General features: G+C 37.7%; 1 protein-coding gene across 1 annotated transcript in view; it reads right to left on the reverse strand.

Moving 5' to 3' along the window:
• myom2b (myomesin 2b) overlaps positions 1–23,344 on the reverse strand; it is a 39,349-nt gene extending 16,005 nt beyond the window's left edge. The window contains exons 1-18 of the mRNA XM_017694089.1: positions 23,273–23,344; positions 20,924–21,029; positions 20,240–20,297; positions 19,631–19,785; positions 18,096–18,182; positions 15,622–15,710; positions 14,925–14,975; positions 13,612–13,776; positions 12,685–12,846; positions 11,351–11,492; positions 10,716–10,915; positions 10,555–10,608; positions 8,447–8,574; positions 7,307–7,490; positions 6,134–6,308; positions 4,544–4,665; positions 695–882; positions 419–545 (exon numbers count right to left, since the gene is read on the reverse strand). Coding sequence (XP_017549578.1) covers positions 419–545; positions 695–882; positions 4,544–4,665; positions 6,134–6,308; positions 7,307–7,490; positions 8,447–8,574; positions 10,555–10,608; positions 10,716–10,915; positions 11,351–11,492; positions 12,685–12,846; positions 13,612–13,776; positions 14,925–14,975; positions 15,622–15,710; positions 18,096–18,182; positions 19,631–19,785; positions 20,240–20,297; positions 20,924–21,009 — 2,173 coding nt within the window. The 5' untranslated portion in view covers positions 21,010–21,029; positions 23,273–23,344. The remainder of the gene's footprint in view (positions 1–418; positions 546–694; positions 883–4,543; positions 4,666–6,133; positions 6,309–7,306; positions 7,491–8,446; positions 8,575–10,554; positions 10,609–10,715; positions 10,916–11,350; positions 11,493–12,684; positions 12,847–13,611; positions 13,777–14,924; positions 14,976–15,621; positions 15,711–18,095; positions 18,183–19,630; positions 19,786–20,239; positions 20,298–20,923; positions 21,030–23,272) is intronic.
• Between the last annotated feature and the right edge of the window lie 1,969 nt (positions 23,345–25,313).

The following is a 25,313-nucleotide window of genomic DNA, read 5'->3' on the forward strand; positions in this document are numbered from 1 at the left end:
TTATTACATCACTTATTAGCTATTACTTATTACTCACTATAACTCACCATTACAGGCAGGCTTAAACAAAGTACCACTTTTTCTGTGGCAGTAATTTAGCTCTTAGTGAAGAGTAGCTCAGTTTGCCGAAACATTTTATTGTTGCACATCTTCACATTTACAGGCCACATTTAAGGCGAACAATTCATTTTTAGTATTGAGTCTTTCACTTGAATTACTGAATATCATCACTTTCTTATATTTGTGCCACTTCATGACATGGAAACAGGCAGAAAAAGTTGAAAGAGAATGTGAATGTAATTTATTATGCAGCTAACTATGCAAGTTTTTATGTACTTGTGTAAATACATTTAAGACAGCAAAATGACAATAATATCACTAGATTTCTGTAATGCATGTGTAGGTTTTTTTTTCTTACCTGGCTCAGGCATGGTCCACGCCTCACATTTGAATGGTGGGCTAATGACAGAGGCTTGACCCAGCCCCACCAAATTGGCACCATAAACCCTGAACTGATACACTGAGCCAGGGGTCAGATTCAGAACCTGGAGACACAAAGCACAAAAATCAGCCATCATTGTTCCTCCCGTAATACAATGGTAACAACATCTTTCTAAGCATCTCCACAAGTTATGTCTCCAGTAACACTAAGAAAGTCATGACATGGGTGGTGATTCTGCAGCAACAACAATACCTTGTACAGCCTCTCCTTAATGGGTGGCACATTGACCTCCTTCCATGCTTTCTTGGCTACGTTGCACTTGTCAATGTAATAGTCAGTGACCTCTGTGCCTCCAGAGTGGGCGGGACGTTTCCAGTTGAGCACCATGGATTCCCCGTCGCAGTGGAGAAGAGCGATGTCATAGGGAGCGGAAGGGAGCTCTGTGGAGAAGATAGATGACTAGTGCTGCGTCCCGCCATTACTCACTGTCCACGGCAGCAGGGAGCGCTCTGAGTGCGGCGGCTATCTCTGGCTTTTAATAAAGCCAATTCGTGGCCATTTATTGTCTGCTGCAGCTTATAATGCGAGAATGAATCATGGTGAATTTGATGCATTACGGCTGCTGTTCGTTGCCAATTATGAATATGAATTTAAGCTAGAAGCAGAAGTTTAAATCAACATCGTAAAATTAGGTACCATAAGAGACCAAGCAAGTGTCTTTAACTCCTACACATGCTTATTTATAAGGCCTATTTGTATGACATCAGCTTCATTGTCTTCATAATATACACATATGGTTGTGCTGCAATGTTCAGTACACCTAAGCGAACGGTTTGCTTCTAACAGTAAAAGAACCAAACAAAATGATACTACAACTATACACACTGAATTCCACCAATCTTTTAAAAATATCTCACTGCAAAAAATGATGTCTTGTCAAGTGAAAAGATCTTAAATCTAGTCGATATATCTAATATTTCCAGTTTTGAGATGGTTGTGCACTTATTATAAGATAATAAGATACATTACTTCTTTTAGGTCATTTAATCAGGCAAAATGATCTCACTATACTGGCAGATAATTTAGCTGGTTTCAAGCACATTTCTTAAAACAAGCAAAGTTATCTGCCAATATAGTGAGATAATTTTACTTAAATTACAATAAAATCACTTAAAACAAGTAAAGAATGTTTAAAATAAGCTAAATAATAAAATAAATTAAGCCTACAGCAATGTCACCAAGAGACACCTGATTGTTTATTGACGATAAGTATACTTAAGATATTTTACTTGACAAGAATCCATGCATAATTTGGTCGACAATATATAAACAAAATCATTCATAGTGGTCTGATGTGAAATTCTATTCTAGAATAACTTACCAACTCTGACTTTATTTACAGTGGTGGTGATAGGAACCAGACGTTCTGAGGTTCTAATGGATGCCATGCTGATAATGATAAAATAGTGGTCAATCTGTTTTTTGGGGCACTATTTTGCTGTACAACACGATGCATGCACCTCTCTACCATAAAAGCATTTAAAAAATGTTTTAGGCCTAAAGCTTGTCTTAGGCAACATATTCATCACCATTTAGCAGAATAGCTTTCTGAGGCAGCTTATAGAGGCATTAAATGCTTCCACGTCTGGTTCCAATCACCACCACTGTAAACTCTTTCAAGTTCCTCTAGAATGCAGCATTTCACACCAAACCACTCTGAATTACTTTGTTTACATCTTAACGAAAAATCAGTGGAATTCCCCTTACGCCTTGACAGCGCTAAAGGCTCCATGCAGTGGCAACTATATGATGTGGATCATCTCAGTCAGGGTGAGGGCTCTGAACAAACAATGTAGTGACTTGTTTGGCTTAGCAGCTGTACGAAACTCAAAGACATTGTCTTATTTAAAATGTAATTTTTTAAAACATATACATTCTGTCTTAACTCTGTGCTCTTTTATCAGAGAATCACTAAGTGCACATTCTTCCCCCACAAAACTGATCAACTTTCCAAATATTCAGAATGTTCACATTATTCCAGAATTAAAGTGATAGCTTGGCAGAAAAATTATATTCAGACAATTTTTACAGTTTTAAAAAACTGACAAAACTGTCATGTATTATAACTGGCAGGATATAAACTTCCTTTACTTGTTAGCAACAGTAGTCTCTTAGCATCAGTGCAAAACTAACAAAGAAAGAAAATGGTGCAAATTAGATTTTATGCTGACGTATCACTTTAGGCATATTTCATATTATCCAGAAAATAAAGTCCCATAGTTTGCTGCAACCAGTACAGTAAACTGGGATTGTATACTATAAAGAGCATGCTATGAGGATTCAGTCATCATCCTTGACAGCAAGCAAGTGTTCGCCCACAGCCTTTAAAGAGCCTGTAAAGTGCTTTGTGATCCACCAAACTCCACAAAAGATGTACAGTCACATCTCTGTTACCCAGCCATTTGTGAGGAAAGGTATTTTAAAGATGCTTTTTATAAAGTGCATGGTTCCAGCTAAATTGCCTCTCTGCTCCAGTAAGCTGTGGTTTCTTCTGTTTTTAAGGGCATTAATGTGCAGCACTAGAAACGACGACGCTGTAGTTCTTTATATATATATATATTTTTTTTTCCTTCTAACAAATAACACCTGAACAGGTTTGGAGAGCATTTTCCACAGTGCCGTTTATGTGTGGTACAAGATTAAACACCCAATTTTAACACTTGTGGACCTTTGCTGAATCCAAATGGATGTCTGCTGTCAGGGGCAGCGTTTCACACCAACCTGCTCTGGGAGTTGCAGGCAAAAAAAGTGCTTGGAACAAAAGGAGAAACAGAAATTTCTTCAGCGAAAACGTTTCCTCCTGCTTACTATTGCTGTTTAACAAAACTCACAAGCACAGATGCCACTGTGTTTCAAATAGAGATCACTCAAGTTTCAAACACTTCTTTCACCAATAATGAAACTCCTTAAAAGACAAAACTGAATGAAAAGCTGGAAGTTGCGATTTCTTCATGTTCTTTTGTTCTTGTTTATGCTTGCCGCATCTCGATTGAATTGCGGTGAATAACTAGCACCTCCTGCTGAAACTGAAAGCACAGTTTTGGGAGAGCTGTCATGAAATATTTGTTTTTGGAAGGAATTCACTGACAAATCGGATGCTTTGAAATCACTTGATTCAAACGGGTGCATCAACACTAGGGATGCTAATCCCGGTAAATGACTATGACAGCCAACCAACCATCATTAGTCAGTGGTTAATCATTAACCAGCAAGCTTAAAATCAAAGACATGGGCCATCAAAGTATGAGTAATAAAACGGAAACTTCCAGATCTAGCTGACTGGCTAAGCTATGTTCAAATGCGTTGAAATATACCTGATATGTGAATGTTTGTGCACACATCAACTGAATTCCACATACATGCAGCAAGTTATTAAAAAGTGTTTCTGGTATGCATAATGTCATGAATGCCCCTTGCTGCATGGTTCTAAGCTGGTTGCTTAGGACTCCCACCTGCTGAGGGGGCCTCCATTGGAATATATTTTATAGTTTTCTTGCAGAACTTGGATGTCATCAGTCTTTTTGCTTTGGGACACTTGCTTTGAATCATATCAGCATCAGCAGATAATTATAACAATAAAAAATTGATGAAAGGATTATTTTACTCTGGATAAGCAGAATGCTGCCTTACTGCCTGCAATTGATTCTTTTTGCTGCATCCGTAACCCGACAGCAATAAATGTTATATTTATCAGCAATGTATAATATACACAGACATTTTTCAATGTGTACATATATTGGCATCGGCTGATATGTTCATAAAAAATACTGGATTTTGGAACATCCCCAGATAAACTGTATCAATGTGTATATGATGTTAACATTTAAATGAATTGCCCATTCTATGCATCTCTTTTTATTTGTGTGGTTAGCTGATAAGGGCCCGGCTTCCCAAAAGTGTTTTAATTCTAAGATCATTTTAACTCTAGAAAGACTATAATTGTTGTACGCTCTCTATCACTGCTAATGTGATAGTAGAGTGATAAGATGCTTTTCAGAAAGCCGGGGCTTTGCTGTTTGTGAGATGCAGGTTGATACGTACTGAGAGCAGCTCTGACGGAGAGAGGTGCAGATTCCTGTGACTCATCACTCAAGCCCAGCTCATTGATGGCCTGTACACGGAATACATACGACTCACCTGTGGTCAGGCCATGGACAACAAACCTGCAGGAACAAATGCAGCTTGTTTGAGGCTAAATCCACACTGAGTCCTTACTCCCTACAAAGTCCAAAGCGCTAGAAAGGGGTTTGAGGTGCTAGTTGCTGCACTAGATGACAAGGAATTTTTTTGAGGATCCTTCACATGATTCACAGTTGGCAGTCTGCATTACTCTCATGAAGACTTCAAGTCATATCACCTGAGGTTCTGTTCTTTTTCTCAACATATTCTTGTGATGCAGGGGTCTGTTAACCAACCATTTGTACACTGTAAATAATTTCCTTTTTGCATATTTGTCCCAAAATGGATTTAGATCCTTACGCAAAATGCAATATAATACCAAAAGAATGCTAGGAAACATGACATATTTATTTTTAACAATTATTTCATTTACCGACAAAAAGCATTTTGCAATGGTTTTATCACTGGTATGAAAAAGCAAAAGCCACCTCCTAAACTTAACCACTAGTTGTGCCAGCATTAGCAACAATAACTGCAGCCAAATGTTTCCTATAACTGGAGATCAGTCTTTAATATTGCCTGGTCTTCTTTCCAGAATTCCTTATATTTTATTCAGCCACATTGGAGGGCTTTCAAGCACAAGCTGCCCGTTTAAGATCCACAGCTCCTCAATGGGCCAATCCAGGACTTTGACTAGGCTACTTGAAAAACCTTAACTGTGTTTCTTTTCAGTCATTCACAGAAGTACTTGCTCTTGTGCTTCGAATCATTGTCTTGCTGCAAATACAACTGTACTTCAGATTCAGATCACCAGACTGATGACCAGACATTATCCTGCAGGATTTTCTTCTAGTGGGCAAAGGTCATGGTTCTGTTAATTATGGCATTTGACCCTGAACACTACCACCACATTTGACTGCTGATATGATGTTCTTATTCTGGAACATTGTGTTAGCTCTATGCCAGATGACCACTGTCTTCCAAAAAGTTCCACTCCTCAGTCTACAGAGCATCATTCCAGAAAGCTTGGGGTCGTCAAGCTGTTTTTGGGTAAATTTGAGAGGAGCATTTATGTTCCTCTTGGTCATTCAGCGGTTTCACCTTGCAAAAATCCAATGGGTACCATTTGTTGCCCAGTCTCTTTCTGTAAGTGGAATCATTAATGCTAACCTTAACTGAATTGATGAAGGCCTGGAGTTCCTTAAATGTTCATCTGGGTTTTTATTGAATGGATGAATCATCACTGTGTTCTTGGAGGAATTTTGGTTGGCTGGCCACTTCTGGGAAGACTTACCTCTCTTCCAAGTTTTCTTCATTTGGAGATGATGGCGCTCACTGTGGTTCAATAGAGCCTGACGTATTTCAATGACTTTCTTTGTCATCTGGAATTTCTTTTAACTGCACAGTGTGCTGCTTGAGACCTTGTACTACTTCACAGCACTAAGTGATCTAAGTGATGCTTAGACTCAACAGGGCTGTCAGGCTTTCTAATTATCTAGACATGGCACGTACTTTGTCTTGTTGTGAGGCTTGTGGTTAGCAGAGGTCCAGTCCTTTGATCCTTTCACACATGAGTCGATGTAATACCCAATGAGATTGTTGGGCTCCTTTGGAGGAGCCCACTGGATCAGCACAGAAGTGTCAGTTTCTCTCGTGGACACCACCTGACCAGGAGCTGAAGGCACGCCTGGAGGAACAGAGAAAAGAGTCACAAAAGAGTCCTGGTCAAATTTCCCATTGATTTATATTATGCGTATTTGAACTGCTCAGAGAAGTTCAGATTAATTATTGATAACAACATCAAAGTTAAGCCTTGAGTAAAGCCTTAAATCAAAGTAACATTTTTGATCATTCAACAGTCAAGGTTATCTGGCCTTATATCCAGGGTAGGAAACCACAGAGTTTACTGAGAGGAATAAAAAAACAGAATTACAGTAAGTTTATTGGCCATGTGCATTAAAAGGAATTCTTGCTAATGTGAGTAGACAAAGACTACAAATAGTACATGAATAATATAATAAACACCCACAAAAGACATTCCAAAATATGCATATCTCTAATATGTAAACTCAGCATACAGATGTACAGTGCATTTAGCACCCGGACTCTTTCACTACAGAGCCATGCTGTTGTGATACAGGCAGAATGTAGTTTTATACTGTCTTGTTGAAATAATCAAGGCCTTCCTTTAAAAAGACATTGTCTGGATGGCAGTATATGTTGCCAAAACATGTGTATATGTAGTTCAGCATTAATGGTGTCTTCACAGCTTCACAACTTCACAACTTCATCAGCCTTGTGTTGCCCCCATTCCAAATTGAATCAAATTGAAAATGGGCAAATAGTTTTCAGTAAACAATAAGATTTCTCAGTTTCAACATTTGATCTGTTGTCTTTGCACTATTTTCAAGTAATTATAAAGTTTAAATGATTTACAGATCACTGCATTTTGTTTTTATTTACATTTTGCACAGCATCACAACCTTTTTGGAAATGAGGTTGTAGATCATAATTCTTTATTAATTATTTGTCTAACTTTCTCCTTGAATAGCTATTAAAGTAAAATAGCTGAATTTAAAATAAATAAATAACTGAAACGAAGCATGACGCTATTGATAAGTAGTGAGTTTCACCGGTTAGTGTAAGTATACAAATTGAGCATTTTTTCCAGTTTCACTTCCTTACCACGCAGTTCCTGAGTTTTGATTGGTTTGGTGGGCTCTGAGGGGTTGCTGGTGCCATACATGTTGGCAGAGAGAACACGGAACAGATACTCCTTCCCCTCAGCCAGGTCAAAGACTCCATAGCGTGGAGAACGGACCGGCACTTGGGTGTTCACTCTCTGCCAGGATCCGCTGCCAAGCAGAGACTGAAAGGAGACATTGGAAAGCGCTCTTTTACTTCACAGAGCCATCCCAGCTGACAAATAAGAAATTATTACACTAATGTGGCCCTCTTAATTCACTGATTTAAACAAATGGGCAATTGTGCTGTCCTTAAAGTGTTAATGTCTGCAATGAAAGTGATTTGATGACAGTTTGGTGAGCTTTCTGGAGGGGATAGTAAGTACCTGTTTATGTTAAACTGTGCTAATATCAAAAACTGTGCATTCAATTTTCAGAAAATGTTGTTCTCTGTACAGGACATGTTAACTTTATTTCAGAAAGTCAACACGGCATTTGATCAGAAGTGTTCATACTTCTACATACAACTGTGTAATATGTATTACGTATTGGTTACAATACTACATATATTAAAATGTTGATGTTATCACAATAACAAAAACATCATGTACTTTGATATTATAAATGTTATTATTATTTATTATTATATTATTATTATAATTTCCCACTGTTACCTCATTGAAACAAGTGGAGACATTTTGTCCAAAGTGCAGATTTTAAACTTTCAATCCACAAAACATTTGTGTTTCTGAGTGATAACTCCTAAACGGAAATATTTTAGATGTTTTGATTTAAAAACTTAAAATCAATTAGAAAAGGAAAGGTTGTTTTTTTTGTTGTCATGTTTTGCAGGAAAAAAACATTTCTTCTATGCGTTTTTCAATTTTTAACACATAAAAAGTCAGAAGTTCAGGATGAAACCTGTTGATAGGGAATGTAAATTGAATGTAAATGTAATTCTTTATGGACACAGACACTTAATTATGTAATTGTGCTATTACACTTAAATAGTATAGAAAAAATGCTGGTCTTTACTTCTTTGGTTAATAATGTTAATAAGTGAAGTAATAAGCCTAGAGTTTACAAGCTGAAAGGGAAACTGTGGTGGTTTTTTAGGCCTTAGCGATGAATTGAGACCAACCTTTTCAATGTAATACCACATGGGAGCTTTGCCATGGTAGACTGGGGGGCTCCAACTGAGCACAACATATGTTCGGTCGGTCTCTGAGGCGTAGACATTGGAGGGAGCTCCCGGAGCGTTTCCCTCAGCTGCAGCCAGAGTACATCAAACAGAATTACTGTCCTCGCCAAACTGCATGTTTACATTCATTCTCTCTCTCTCTCTCTCTCTCTCTCTCTCTCTCTCACACTCACACACCCACATACGCAAACTCCTCTAGGGAATGTCCTCCCAATGTCATCAGTTCTGCTTTCAAAGATACTAAAATCTGCACTATTACTGTACATGCCCGCCTACCCACACACACTCCTGACAGTGGTTGATATGTTCATTTCAATCTGAAAAAGCACCACAGATGGTTGGCCATTACTTTCCTGATGGAATTCTCATCAAAAACAAATCAGCACCTCACAGATGAGAGCCAATTATGGGCTGTTTAATTATTGCTATTTTCAAAAAACAAAACTGTGAAAAGAACAGTGAAAATCAACTGGAAAGTGACGGCCACTGACAGGCTTAATTGCATACCCAAAAATAATAGGCTTTACTGTAGGGCATTGTTACTAAGGCTACATGACACCTACATAAGCCCTTCATGATGACCAAATCTGCCCATTTGGGGGGAAAGGAAAAAGCTTTCAGGGTTCCTGCCACTAAGGGTGGGGGGCTAAAGGCTGAGCATTGTGTTCAGAAAGCATGACAGTTTTTTTTCCCTCAACACTCCTCAAGCAGAAAATATTAGGGATGCCAAAATTGTTATCAGAGCTATTAAAAAGCAGTCCAGCCCACTTTGTAGTTTAACCCCTATGCATACCCCTGTGTACATGCATATATCAAAAACGTAATAATTTTTTATTCATTTAGCTTTTTAAACTGGTAGGCAACATATAATTTGATCAATGAAACTGAATCATATTAAACACACTAAATTACAGTCATTTAAAATGGCAAACAAAGATAACTACCAGTTTCACATTATGTGCATGCCAAAAATAGTGATCAAATGCAGCATTTAATCAAACAGTTTAAAGTAAATTGCAACACAGAACATCTTCTCAAAATAACACAGATATTTAGTTTAATGTACTTTGTGTAGCTGTATTACAAATCCAAGAATACAAATATCAGACTGGATTCGGTATCAATAGCTCCTCAATATTAAAGAACAAAGTGAGGAGAAGGGGGTGTATAGTTCTCAACAGTAGCCACGTTTACAGGCAGCCTCATAATCCCTTCATAATCTGACTAACAGCTCAATCAGAATAGAACACGTCTATATATACACCTCAGTCGGAATAGACTGAGTCCGACTAAGGCCACTTGGAATAAATGATCCTTTAAAACAGAAGAATAATAGCCATGTAAACGCCTGTATCTGATTACATTCCCATTCTGAAAGTTTAAGTACGTCCTGCGCACGTGCGTCGCGTCATAGCGAAGTTTATACTGTTCAGCATGGCAGAGCAGAAACTGGTCTGCAGAGGAGACAAAGTTATGCTCTGACCTTTAAAAGACGGAGGTGGGACAGACTTCCAGCTTATGTGTCTCAGAACATGAAGCCTTCCTCTGGGCCTTCTTTAATAAGGACATGCAAAGTACATTTTCCTAAGTCTGACATAATTTTATAGCAGTTTAAAACACAAGTGCTGCTCACTGTTGCTCATCTTACTCTGACTGGACTCATGTGACGCTTGTTGTCATGGTCTACACTAAATGGTACTCTATGCATGCCTGCATGTAAACTGAGAATTTCCATGAGACTGTTGAGTAAAGTGAGCATATAACCACCTCAGTCTTGTAATGTATGGATTCAGGTTATACATTATAATCAGAACGTACTCAATTGGATTGGCAAAAATCTTGTGCATGTAAGGGGGAACCAGCCATGTCTTTGTGCAGGCCTATTGACAACAGATACGCAAACACGAAAGCATTAACAAATAATTTTTTTTTAAAATTTGCTTTTGCTAAATTTAATGTCAGCTTGACATAACACCTGATTCATTTGCACTACATAACTAATACGTTTATAAGGCTGCACAACTAAGATCAAAGAAAATGCACACTACCTTCAAGATCATCGTGATAGGACACAATATCAAGTTTTCCACCAAGTCTTGTGGCTGTTCAAATGAAAGTCAAGAGAATAAATAGAGAGCAAATCCTATGTCTTAAGTCAGATATAAAGTTGTGAAAGATGAATGTGATTCATACATATTTGATTGTTTACCATAAAGTCTTTCAAACTCAGTTGGATCCAGTGCAGCAATGGGCTCAGACATCCTGGAGGGCCGGCTGATGCCATGTGAGTTGACAGCACGCACACGGAAGTAATAGGAGTGTCCCTCGAACAGTCCGGACACGGGGTACTTACAGATTTTGATGGGAGAATCATTACACTGCACCCAGTTCTCTGTTCCAACCTCGCATCTGTCAGAGTTCAGGTGAGCAATAAAAGGAAAAGAACAAGAGGTTAGTACTTTTTAAAGCATGCAGATAACCAGCCAGTATGCCCTATCATTACCTCTCTATGTGCCCTAAAAGACAGTGGAAATTATAGCCCCCTTTTAACACTAAGATATGAAAAGAACAACCTGTACTCATAACTGGATCAAATCTTTTCTTCACTGTCTGATTACATGTTTAGCGGAAAAGAAAAATGGCTGGACAGAAGGAATCCATTGAATCACATGCTTAGAAATATCTAGTGACATTTAAGCAAATGGTATAGATCTTTCCAATGCGCACACACACACACACACACACACACACACACACACACACACACAATCAGATAAAACCACCCAGCAGCAATTAGTTGAGATTCACATGATGGTAATCAGACTTCATAGCCAAATCAATCACCGATCAACAAAGTATCCAATGATGGGACCCTCAGTGGTGGTATTGGGGGGCTTCCAAGACACAATAACGTAATCTCTGTTAGCATCATGGATCTTAATGTCCATAGGGGCTCCAGGGGCCAAAGGAACTGGTGGAGGACCATCTGTAAAAAAGATTAGAATCTCAGAGTCTCAAGATGTATGAAGGGTGTAGTTCTACACTGTGCAGATGTGAATTACTTAAACTTCAATCAGTTCAGTGAGTTAAGACCTGATCACACAAAGTACAAGTTTTTTGGGGCTAAAAAAAAAACATGCGATTTTTAACATGGTGGGACCTTCAGACCAAACCTTTTTTTTTTTTTTTTGAAAAGCAGTGAGGATTTTTTCTATAGTTCCTGTATGACGACCGGTTCTGAAGTCATTTTCGTATGTCATTGGGGAAGTTTGATGCTCTGCTTCTGCTTGTTGCTCCTCGTTAAAAATCAGTAAGGAAAATTTACAGTTTGCGGTTCTTTGTGGACATGAACAGACTGGGATGCACCTAGATACACTGAAACATGGCTTTATAGAGCTACTATAATATACTGATCATCATTCACAGGCCTTTCAGCTCTTCAGTGGTCTGCCATATATTTTCTTTAACCTCTGCATTTTTATAGTCAGCTTGCCGTATAAGCTTTTGTGCTCTGCTATGCAGTGCGTCCAGTGTGTTATGGCCTTTAGTAGGGCATTTGGCACTGGACTCAGCAGCAGCTTCTACTCCAACACAGCAGAGAAGATGATATTCAGTTATGAGATAAAATGCATTTTTATTCATTTCGTTTGTTGGTAAGGTGTATCATATTTGTAATCTATTTTGAACCACTGCAGATAAGTAGTTTAACTAAAAAAATGATATGAACAATAACATAATTTTGCTGGGTAAAGTATATGTATAGTTTATGTGTCTGTTCCATTTTTAAATCTAGCACTTTTATATTTGGTCACCAAAGTGAAGACATTGAGGAGGAATATAAGGGTTAGGGCACCTTTTAGATTAGGATGGTTTGAGGCAAGGATCTGGTGGTTTCAGGAAAGGGTCTGATGATTTAAGCATGCAGTTTGCATGATTCTGACTAGTTAAGTATCAGCTTTCATTACTTGTTAGCTACATTAGACTTGTAGATCCAGTGTTAAACTAAAGAAGTAAACTTGGGACTCTTTGGACAAGTTTTGGCTCGTTCACTACATTTGGGGTAAGGCAGAAAACTTTGTGAATTTGATATCTAACTGCTTTAATGAAAGAGAACCAAGCGTCCAAATGTATAACAAGAGAAAATCTGTGTCAGCATTGTTCAGTTCAGAGATCTATACCTTCCACAAAGACGTAAGCCCTGTGGACTGCGTCCCCTCCCTTGGTCACCATGCGGAGGGTATAAAGACCCTCATCATCCTTGGCAAGTTGAGTCAGTGTGAGCTTAGCAACACCTCCGCCAGACTCCATTTTCACCCACTTTGATTCTTTCAAAAGGTGCTCTGGAAGTTGAAAAAAAGTATGTGCAGACACACACACACACACAAATAAGAACAGCATGTCTTTTGTAAGTGTGAATGAAAAACAAATCTTCCTCTAGAATATGCTCATGATTTGGAACAGAGGTGTAATTTGATCATGTTTTTGAGAACAGCAGGCCAGAGACAACACTATGAGTCACAGAAAAAGTAAAGTTCAATGTCCTTGTCATGGACCTGGTCTGTAGCTTTGGAAGTACAAACTGCAAATAAAGCATCTATGAAGAATCAAATCAAAATTGGTAAAAATGTGAACTGTGAGCAGCCATTAGATGACTGAATGGACTTCAGGTGAAAGAGCATGAATTTGAAAATATGCCTTGTGTTATGTTCAGGTCAAAATGTTTCATGTTTTACAAAACAAAATGTGGCAAACACTGTATCATGGTCTTAGTTTTGTTAAATCACTACTGATGAGAGTCAAATAAATAATAATTTTATAATAATCGATCTATCTATAATAATTCTATGAACTGAAAATATAATAACTACACTGTCATCATCATTTGTCATGAATATTGCATCAAAACTGAATGGCAAATAACTTTTAACCAAAAATTAAAAGGTATATTAGGTATTTTAAAAATTACAATTTATAACTGTCCAGGTAAAGCAGATGACATAAGAAATGACTCACAAACAGTACATGTGCTATTAAGTGGCAAACAAAATAGAAGTCTTAAGCATGTAAAAGAATTGTTTTCTTTTTTATATATTTTTTTTTCTTACCATCTCTGTACCACAGGGCATCAGGCTGCAGATTGGCCAGATTGGGGCTTATGGTCATTTTGCAGGCCAGAGTGACTCGATCTCCCTCTTTACCGAATGTCACATCAAAAGTCTCCAAAAAGGTGATGTTAATCCTTGTGTACTCAATCTCAGGTAAAATAGCATCTGAGGAACACATACAGTAATTAAATGCTGTAGGTTTTATCCTGTAAAAGGTTTATAAAAAAAAACATTTTATGCTTTGTTCTTAGGCACTTCACTAAACAACTAAAACTAATCACAACTTTTTTTAAGCCATTAATGCATTTTTTAAGCCTTCATCCCATGTACAGTAGCTCCAGGCTGAAACCCAGCTGCTGTACACTGTATGTTGCTCTAAAACTATTTGTGACTGTAGTCCTCTTGTTCAAATGCTTTAAATGGCTTTTAAAGTGAAACCTTCAGCACCTTAAGCAGACAACAGTGTTCGTGGGAGACCTATGGATAAATCAATGAGCAGCAAACTAACAAAAGCAACAGTAAAGTGATGCTCCATTTCTCTTTGAGAGACTTCCATGTAACAAGAACCCACACACTATATGAGAGTGACAGGCTACAGTCATGGAGGAGCTGAATATATACAGACTGTATATCTGATATAAATTATCTATACACTCATTAGTCATTGACCCACTTTTGCTCTCACTTTATGTCGGTGATGACTCTACATTTACTCTATATGACTTTGCATGTTCAGTATTATGTGAACCCTGAATTCAATTGATGAAAATGTTATTTAATTAAAGAAGGCAATAAATACACTCTGATGACCGTTGATTTGTCCATACATATAGCCATAGCAAAATGCACTGCCTTTTATACATTTACTTAAGATCAAATTTGAGGAATTAAGAAAAATGTGATTACAGAAGTATACAAATTAATGTGATTACTCATGATTTATTATATTAATAATTTTAGTCACATGTCTAATTGTATAAATTGAAAGTTTAATAATTATAACTTGCTTATAAGTAATAAATATAAATTTAATGCATATATAACCATGTAATAATATACACTTAATGGTTACAAGCGTTCACAAATGAAAAATTTATGAGCAGGTTATTCATCTGTTTTAAAGTTAAGAGTTCTTAACCCCATAAACTGTAGGCTTATTATTCAGATATTAATCTCAAGACTTATAATTCAGTAACTACAAATTATTTGGCAATTACTATGAAACTAGTATGTAAGTCATGCTGCCCACATATGAAATTTAGCAGCTTTTAGAGATTTTAAAAGAAACGTAACCAAAAAACTTTCAAACTTACATTGGTAAGACATCCAAGAATAAGGAGAGGGTCTCTCCTCCTCTTTGGGCCCTATAAAACATGCATAACAAAGAATTCCCAATTACAAAATTACAGTAAAACTAGGATCCCAAAAACAAAAAACTCCCCCTAATTGAAAAACATGCAGGTATATGTAATGATATAAACACTTCCCATCTAATTGCACTCTTTGTTGGGAAAGAGAAGAACTCCTCTACAGAGATCACACGTCTGCACATTTTAATGTGCTATTGTTTACTTGCTGAATTTAACATCTAACAAATGAAGCATGAAATGTAGCTTGTACAAAAGGTATGGCACCTTTTATATGTTTTAAAGCTGCACTTTGTAAGTTTGTTGTTAAAATTGAAAGAAGTAGCACTACTGAGGAAAACAACAGGCTAAAATATGCTGCACGTGCGCTGCTTAGTCGCCTTGTACAGCCTGAAATTATAATCCTACAACTCTAGCAGAGCAGCCTCCATATCTTCAAAACTTACATAGTAGAGCATGAAACTCAAATAAATATAAAAATTGTACACCAACATTTGCAGAAAAATGCCATATTTTATTGTACTGTTTGTTCCCAAATATTTTTATTTTTAAAATCACATTATTTGACCACCCAAGCCTTGGCACCATGCAGTATAAGGGTTTATGTTACACAGAGGCTTGTGTAATTTCTGAACAGACTCACTCTTGACAATCACAGAGGCCTGAGAGGAGGCCTGGCCGTGGGAGTTGGTGGCTACAGCTGTGTACATGGCAGTGTCATCAATCGCACACCTGTATAAGAAACATACAGACACACTCAGGTTCTACATTGTATCTCCTCTCCCAGACACCCTCCCCAGGCTCAGATCAATATACAGCCAAATCAATAACATTTTCAATTTTATTAGACTCATTAATCAATTTATAAGTCTGCTAGGGCAGCGATGTCTGCTTTGATTGGTTATATGGCACTGTTTCCTAATTGACATTTAGACGGCACATAAAATTCCCCCCCTCCAGTCTGAAATGGATAAGCTGCTTATGATCTAGTGCTGGGAGGTAAGGAGGACACTGGCTGTGTGCAGCATCAGAACAGGCAGAACATGGGCAGCAGTGAGGCGTGAATGGCAAACATGTAAGGCTGCCAGGAGAGAGACGCGAGCAACAGTAATGTGACCTTCACTCTGATGCAACTATTTTAAAGCAGACTTCACTATCTGTGGCACCCGTGCTGCTGGGACAACACGTTCGCTGTTGCAAAGGGAACATGAAAAGGTTTCTTTGCTCATCAGAGGCAGAATGCAGAATGCAATCATTGTCGCTGTTTGAGAAGCGCTTGTCTGCCATGAGAGAAGCAGACAGGGGTCAAGGTTTTGACGCTGTGCGTTCGCAAGATTGACGCGGAGACGGAGGAAAGCGATCCTCCGCTCTTTAAGGAGCTGCCAGGCTCGGGTGACACTGAGCTCAGCACTTGGGCATGAACAGCTGACATGAGCCCAAGACGTGGGCGGAGTCCCGAGTCAGGTCTTGGGCTAAAATGGGAAAACGCTCACATGCGCCCACATTCTCACAGCTTCCTTTTGCGGAAAGCTCAGCAATGAGCAAACACAATGGCCCGTATTCATTAACTTCACCTTAGTTTCAGTTAAAGTCAATGTTTTGGTGTTTACATGCGAATGAATGCTGTTATATGGATAGTGGCTACATGATCTCCAGCTTGTAGAGTTGTTAAACACATTTTGTCTTATTTTTAGGGCTGAAAGATTAATAGGTTTGATATCAAAATCTCAGTTTGAAAGAGTGCAACTGTCAAGTCACAGTGTTGGTCAAAAAATTATATTATAGATATTTTCCCTAGTTTCTACTCTATAGCCTCACCCATTTATCAATATTTATTTATGTAATTTAAGTGGATAGCTTACTTTACTTATAGATTGGGCTTTATTTATAGCAAATAATCACATTGAAACTGCTAACACAATATTGAAATACTGGTCAGAAAAAACACAATTAGATATTTGCCCCAAATCATCAACTTTTAACACATATTCAACATAATATGAGAAGACTGCCCAACAATAGTTAACTATTGTCAATTAACACATCATTTTTAGACTTTTTCTGAGACAAGATGTATAAAAGTGGGACAATGTTTAAATATAATAAAATATGCTAAGGACAGGAGTGTAGTATGTAAATTATATGTAAATTACTAAAATCTACTTAAAAGCATAAAAAAATCAAACACCTGTTGTTCTCTTTTGACATTAGAGATAGCTATTGCGTTACCACAGACTTATGAAAATAAAGAAATGAAAGCAGCGTATATGCTTAAAAAAAGGGACCACAAAGGGTTCTTTGGGCTATGCCACTGAAGAACCACTAAGAGTCATGTTTGAAAAAGACATGTGTGAGCTGTGAAGAGCCTTTACATACCAATTTAAGGGTGCGGAGGTCCTCTCAACTAAAAAAAACTTCAAAAACGTTCTTCACACTCACATACAGTGGTATGCAAAATTTGAACATCCCCAAATGACGTTTTGTTGATTTTCTAAGTGAAAATATGTTTTCACTAGGAACAAACTTAAATATAATATTTTTCTGCAATTTTTAGTGCACATTTTCTATTTATTGGTTGAGTTAAACATACTGGAAAACAATGAACTTTAACTATTGCAGAAGCCACATTTTGTGTAGCATTTTTTCCAAACTGTTACTTTCAGCAAATAAACAGCATTATGCATTAAAAGTTTCAACTTATTTTCACTCAGAAAATCAGCGAAACGTCATTTGACCATGGGCACCCAAACTTTTGAATATGACTGTATCTCTCCTTTGAAAATGGCTCTCTAGAAAATATCAATTAAAAGGTTTTAAAAGTGGTTCTTCTATGGTATTTTGCAAAGCATTGAAGAGCGTAGTACGTTGATAAACCTACAAATTCATGAAAAATTAAACAGCACTTGCTGTTATTTCTATCAGAGAGGATACAGCTTATGCAGGACTTAGCAGTTGGTCAGCTTCTGACTGTGAATTCATAGATGTGAGCTTACAGTTGATTACAGCTTTCTATTCAGTGCAAGTAATTATTCAAGCAACAGACCCTGAATTACACGCATTTAGCCCTGATGGTTAACACCTGCTGGTCGAGAAAATCCATGCTATTGCCTTAATTACTTCATGATGGTCAGGCTGTGAATTCCAGCGCTGCTCTCCACAAAGTACTTTCCAGACGAAATATTCAGAAGGACATCGTCCTTGAACCTGTCAGGAATGAGAAAGAATACGATTACAAGAGGAAGTAATGCCTTCTGCCAAGGTCTTCCATACACCTTCATGTAATTCAACGTTAATGTACTGACTTCTTACTGCAACTGTAGAACTGATTTAAGTTAACTGTACGTTAAATATATTACTCTGACAGACTCTAGCCACGCATCGTGCAGTTGAGTTTTGTCATTCTCTCGTTGGATGGAGGGGGTTGTTTCTCAGTATGCAGTGGCAGTCTGATTCACCAACGTCAAGCCTGCTTTATTTTGTGTTGAGTAGCGATAATGTCACGCTGACGGGGCCTGGTCAGAAGCGTACCCTACCCCGGACCCGTGTCAATCACCGCAGCTCTCGTGTGAAGGACCGTTGGCAGCTAGGCTTAAGTCCATCTGACAGAGCGCGACTGGAGAAGGGGATTCGCCATGCTTCCTTTGCATTTCAGATGTGTGATGTCTGAGTCACGTAGGAAGCTTCTGTCCACATTAGCTTCAGGGGGAACACAGACACTCCTACATTACAGCTCAAAAAAGTGTGGAATCGGTTGTCAGGTTCATTTTTGTTATTTTCTGTACAATAATAACTTGCATATATTTAAATGCTACAGTGTACATATTTTATCACTTTTTTTATTTTATATATTTTGGGAGAAAAATATATATATAAAGGCCCATATCTTACATGTTCCATTTTTTCCCCCCAGGGTCCACTTACGCATTCTGTGTGGGTTTATGCATGAAAAATGATTCCTTTTAACACCTGTATTTATCCCTTAGAATTAAACAGGCTGTATTTATTACAGTTTATTACTTTAAGACTGTAATTTGTAAACAGACTTTCTTCTAATTGGCCTCTTTCTGTATTGCACCTAATTATAAAAGTATAACACTCCTTATGACTTCGGTGTGAATAGGCAGGGCAAAACTGCTGTAGACTAAATAAGCATATATAAGTAAATGGGCTGGTTTTCGTGACATTACTAAAAGACCCAATAAATTCAAGACAGGCTGTTTGGGCAGCTCCGTTTCCATATATGGTATGTTTTAGAGCTTGAGCAATGCATGCATATTTCATCAAATTTATTCTTTTCAAAAAAAGTGAGAACATTCAGTTTTCCAAGATACAGAACTTTAAATTATAATAGATGTAATGCGTTGGTATGGAAATTGATGATAATTATGATAATTTTTTGTCAACCATGAGAAATATGAGGCATTCTGGATATTAATTTTGTATGCAACTTCATTCTGCATGTTAATTCAGTTTTTGTTATAATCATCTACATCTGTGTTCATCATTCTAGACATGTCTGTATAATCTGCACATGTTTAGCATTTCAGATCCGTTTATGCATTTATCAGCTACTCACATGGCTTAATATTACTGACTGATGACTCCAAACTTTTAAACAGTGATTCCAAACTTTTGAATGGCACTATACTTACCAGTTAACGTGTGGAGTGGGGTAACCCTCCACAGTGCAGAACAATTTCACGGCAGAGTTCTCAAACACAGTATGTGACCTGAGCCTGGCCAAGAACTTGGGGCCTCTGATCATGGGCGTCTCCCGAATGTACTTTTCCGGAACCTTCTTCTCCACCTGTTAGGAAAAAAGAATGAGGCGTTTTATGACGTTGTTTCACTACATAAATCAAACGAAATGTTCAAGGACACAGTGAGCTTCAGATGAGATCACAGGCTACCCTTTAACCTTCTCTGACCTGCTGGCAGGTCCAAACATCCTCACTTCTAAAACTTATTAATAACACAATCATTTTTTTGCTTTCCTTTAGTTGCTACATAATAATCCTTAAAATGTGGACAAAGAAACCTAAGGGGTTAAAGCTAGGAAGAAATATGTATCATACTGCAGAACCCATTTTCTAACCCAAACAAGAACTGTTTTTATGTTAGACACTTGGGCAGAATGTAGAGATGATGTAAAAGCTGTTATACAGGCAAGATAACTGTAATTAGATGTGTGAGCCCAGCAGCTACTCAGCACCATTTCTTGACATAATGTGTAGGTGCAGTCCCTTACAAAAGGATCTTACCACTTTCCGGACATTTTTCTCTGTTCTGTATTCATATCTCACATCTTCAGCTTTAGAGCTAAAAGCACAGAGATTCACATTCGTTACACTGACAGTGGCAAAGGATTGTAAGTCAAAAGACATTGTAAGGTTAATACATGCACTCACATACACACACACACAAAAAAACATTTAGGTCTATTCTTTATTATACCTAATGACAACCTAGGTTGTTTTAGGTCAGGGACAGATAAATAATATAAACCTAATATTGACAGAAAAGTTTTCCTGGCATCTACTTTTATTAGCATCTATAACTCCAAACCAGGTCATGCCCTTGACCCATAAGTTCAAGTCTTTCCGTCTTTACATTCTTAAATAAACTAGCACCTCAGATAAGATAAAATGGTCTGAATATGAGACCCATAACACTTGTAATCAACTTTCATGTGAACAATTCCTATTAAAGTACAAGTAGCACTTCTGGCACTTTGGCTACTGTAACAATACAATACTAATGGAGCAAAACATGAGATTTATGTCAGTAAGCACATTTCAATATTGCTAATAGCTACTCCATTATGAATATTATTACTATTTTATTAATTCCTCCTTATGTTACTGTTCAGTGAATCTGATCCTTTTGCCAATAATGGCTCTTGATGACAGAAAGAATTTCTGGCATCCATGCACAGCATCTCTTACCTGGAGTACTCCTGAACAACATATTGTGAGTGTTTACTACGATAGTTGTGGGTGAAATGCTTGCGCCTGGCGACGACTGCAGCCATATTTGACAACCTAAAAGGACCTATGAACAAAAGCCAACAATAAGCACATGCACTGTGCTGGTATGAATGATTCAGTAACATAATGGCAGAATGCACTTGCAAATATAAGCTAAACCTGATTCACTTTTTAAGTCATTTTCGACCACTGTACTGAAAATTATTCAGTTTTTGCATGATTTGGGTGTTGCATCAGAACACTTGGAAGAGCTGCGGTAGTACAGCACTAAGCTGGATGCCAAAGGCAAGAACAGCTTCAAAGGGGTTTAAAATTAGAGACTGAGGTTGGGGATCATAGAGGACTGGATTATGGTAGTATATAATACCATATTATGCAGTGTAGATTAAGTCATCTACGAAGGTTACCTTCATATAGGTGCATTCATATGTTCACCATGGATACTATTACCAACAGGTAACGCTACACCAGGCCATAGATACTGTACCTTACATCACTGATTTAAACATGCGTCATGCACAACGATATTTCATTAACTTTAAATACACTGAATTTAATTGAAACTATGAGTAAATCGATTTTTATTAAAGGCTTCACATAATGCACTTCACTAAATGCTCAGGAAATGGTATTGCGATGTAATTCATAACTTTACAATACTACATTGTCATATACCCAGCCTTTATCATAGAACTTAATCAAAAATGCTCTGTCGTGACTGTAAGGTTGAGTAAAACTGTTTGACTGCAAACAAGAATCATTCTATAAAAAAATATTATCGGTCATATCCGCAGTATTTGAACCAAGAACTAAAAAGCAAGCCCTCATTTCCAATTCAAAACATGGCTGTAGTGTCTCACCCAAGCTTCACATAGGTAAACAATACAATCATATTTATGAAATACATACCAAATTCGGTGCCAATAGATCATTCCTAGCTAACTCTAGGTCATTCCAAACCTTAAAAGATCCAACATCCCAAAAATAATCCGAGCTAAATTTGATTCTTCCCCTACCTAAAGAGGTCAAAATTCTTCAGAATTTCTAGGTAATTAAATGGTTAAGATGTAAACAAAGTCATTCAGAGTGGTTTGGTGCTAAATGCTCCATTCCAGAGAAAGAGTGGGAATTGTTCACAGCAGTGGTGATAGGAACCAGACGTCCACCTCTAAAGCTCCCTCAGAGTTAATGCAAGAAACAGAGTGGCTAACTAGCTAAAGGTTCGCTGCCTGGAACCTCAGACACTGTCTTGTGATAGTATGCGATGAAGTTTTAGCCCAAATCGTCCTGTTAATCCATTCATGGTGGAAGGACAACATGCATGGCGTTGTGAGACAAAAAAGGCCCAAAAGTCAATTCCTGTGTTTGAAATTTTCCACTATTTTCCCACCAACATCACATATTAAAACTCAGAGCACATGAAGGTTCACTGGTGGTTTTGTACTGTAAATAAAACGGCTGTAAATTATTTGTTTTCCTATCACCACCACAGTAATCTGAGTCGGTCATTTTCTCTACAACGAGCCATTCTACACCCCTCTGAATGACTTCGTTCACATTGCAACAACGGAATTACGCCAAACTGTATGAAAATTATCCTTTAATACGAAAGCACTTCACAACTAAAGGGCCCCAAATGTCTGACCGTTTGCAATGAAACCGTTAACGCTAGCTAGCATACTTGACCTCCCACAAATTTACGATTTCAAACGTGACTGAACCAACATATGTCTACATAAAAAAATTCTTTCACATCATAGAACACAAAAAGAAGCTACCAGTTATTAAGTTGGCTATTTCTTATTTTTGAGTTTCATCCTAACTTAGTAGCTAGTTAACTTACTGCCGCGCTCTGCGTGCTAACTATGTAGCCGCAGCAAGCTAACGTTAGCTAGCGGTACTGTCAGTCAGAGTTCATTGCGAGCTCACTTTAACAAGTCTGGAAAACATTCACATTTTTATTGAAATAAAAAATGAATAATAATTGTATGTGACCAAAACGCGTCACCTTCTCAATCAATTATTATCAGCCTGTCTATTCACACACGAATAGGCCTATTTGATTAGTCACCGTGATCAGTCAGCAGCAGAGCTAAAAATACGAGGTAATGGGTCTAATTAAGCGCTCATATTCCACCGTTATTATCATCACAGTAATCATCGCCGTCATCAGCATTTAGGCGAGCAAGGACAAAGCGGGCTGTTGAGAAATAGTCTGCATCATCCTCTAACGCTGAGTATTCTTTTCTAGTGGCTATATAAGGGCTAATGTAAAGACTACCGAGCGAAGTACAGCAGCAAACTCACCCTTCAGGAGCGGGAAGCACAGATAGCCCACAGCCCAGCCTGAGCCTCAGCTCGCCCTGCACTCACCAGCTGAACAAAACCAAAATATTACCCGCCCGGAATGCATCCCATGTATGGACAGGCAGACGACTATATATAGCATTTACACAAACTTCCCACATTATTTCTCACCAGGGCAGGATAGAGGCATATTTGACAGAATTCTAACGGAGAATTCCACCAACTTTTAAACATTTCTGAATAATTCGGTGATTCAGACGTAAACGGAGTCATTCAGAGTGGTTTGATGTGAATCGGTTAATTGCAAAGACACACGACTTCTTTTTTTTACAATTTATTATGCACAACAGACCAAACGCATTTGGATTAGGATACAAAAAATAAAACAATAAATAAAGCCCCAAAAAAGCCCAAAAGCTGTCAGGACTTCTTTGGTGATAGAAGCCAGGGGTCAACATGTCTGCAACACTATTACAGCCCATTTATTTACCATCCAGAAACACCAGTGAACCTTCACATGTCTTTTGAGGGTTTGTATGTAATGTTGATGATCATAACATAGTCATAAATCTTAAAAAAAAAAAAGGTTCTATGGGGACTGTTTTGCCTCACCACGCCATTCATGTACTCTTCCACCATGAATGTATTTAAAAATGAAATTTTTAGTCCAAACCCTTCTTTCTCATCAGAATAGAATGTCTCATGCTTGATGTCGTGTCATATAATAGCTCTCTGTGAGGGAGCTATTAGAGGCACTCTTCTGAGCATTTCACACCAAACCACTGAATGACTTTGTTTACATCTCAGCCATTTAATTACGCACAAATTTTGAAAAATAGGTGGAGTGCCCCTTTAACAGGTGTGTGCTCTAACTCAATGCTTCTCTCTGGCTGTCCTGTACAGTTCAATGCTTTTCACAGCTTCCAGCACATCTGAACTACTCAGCCAAGCTTGTTTAATAAGCTCTTCACAGGTTAATTTGGGTGTGTTAGTGGACTGAAAACACTAAAAACTGAAGAAAATGATGTTTGCAAATGACAACGTCCTAAATGTAGTCAATATGTCTAATATGTCTCAATATAAGGTTGGAAGAATATTGTAAGATGGTGTAACTTATTTTTAGGGGTTTTTGCTTGTTTTAAGCATCATTTCTTGAAATAAGCAAAATGATATGCCAAAGGAATAAGACACTGTCACTATGTAAAACTGCTTAAAATAGCTATAAATGTGCAGAAACAGATTGAATAATCCAAGATATCAATTTTGCAGTGATCATACTGAGTAGGAGAACCACTGCAACTAACACACTTATTATGTTTCAGGCCTTGGCAGAAAAATAAGGACTACATTTGTGAATTTGTTAATATGAGATAAAAAAAAATGTAATCAAAGAACTAATTTAAAATAATAATAATAATAATAGCAGTACATTACGTAAATTAAAAATATGCAAAATTCATTTAAAAAGTTTTAATAAGTATAGAAACGGTTATTTAAGCCGTGAGTTTTTAATCAGTTTTGCTGAAAGCTAGTTTAAGTCTTGCTGGTAGTCTTACATTAGTTTCTTGAGACATCCCCCCCTGAAGACAGTGATACAGCCGAGTCCTATTTTTAACAGCAGATTAAGTTCACAGGGACAGTAAGGGCAGCACTGGGGCCAAAGCCAAAGCCCTGCATGCCCCTATGAACTGTATATCTGCTCTAATGTAATTCCAACATTAGATCACGCTGTCGATCGAGTTGTCAAACGTGTTCATTTAAATAGTCAAATCTCACAGTAGTGCCTTGACCAGCGGCCTGGGAAAGCAGACACAAAGCAGCTGTTGTCTTTTCCGCATAGATGCTTTTAAGCTGTCATGATTAACCAGATATAATCTGTGAGAAAATAGCCAAATCTGACTGTGAAATTGTGAATTTAACAGCTTCACAGCACCACTGAAGCAATGAAACAGCACTTTGTCTCAGCTATTTTTGAAGTTCATTTTATATAGATATTTTTCACATAACCAGCACTAACTTTTCAATTATTTAATAATAGTAA

This window comes from Pygocentrus nattereri, chromosome 5 (assembly GCF_015220715.1).
Source record: "Pygocentrus nattereri isolate fPygNat1 chromosome 5, fPygNat1.pri, whole genome shotgun sequence".
Lineage (NCBI taxonomy): Eukaryota > Metazoa > Chordata > Actinopteri > Characiformes > Serrasalmidae > Pygocentrus > Pygocentrus nattereri.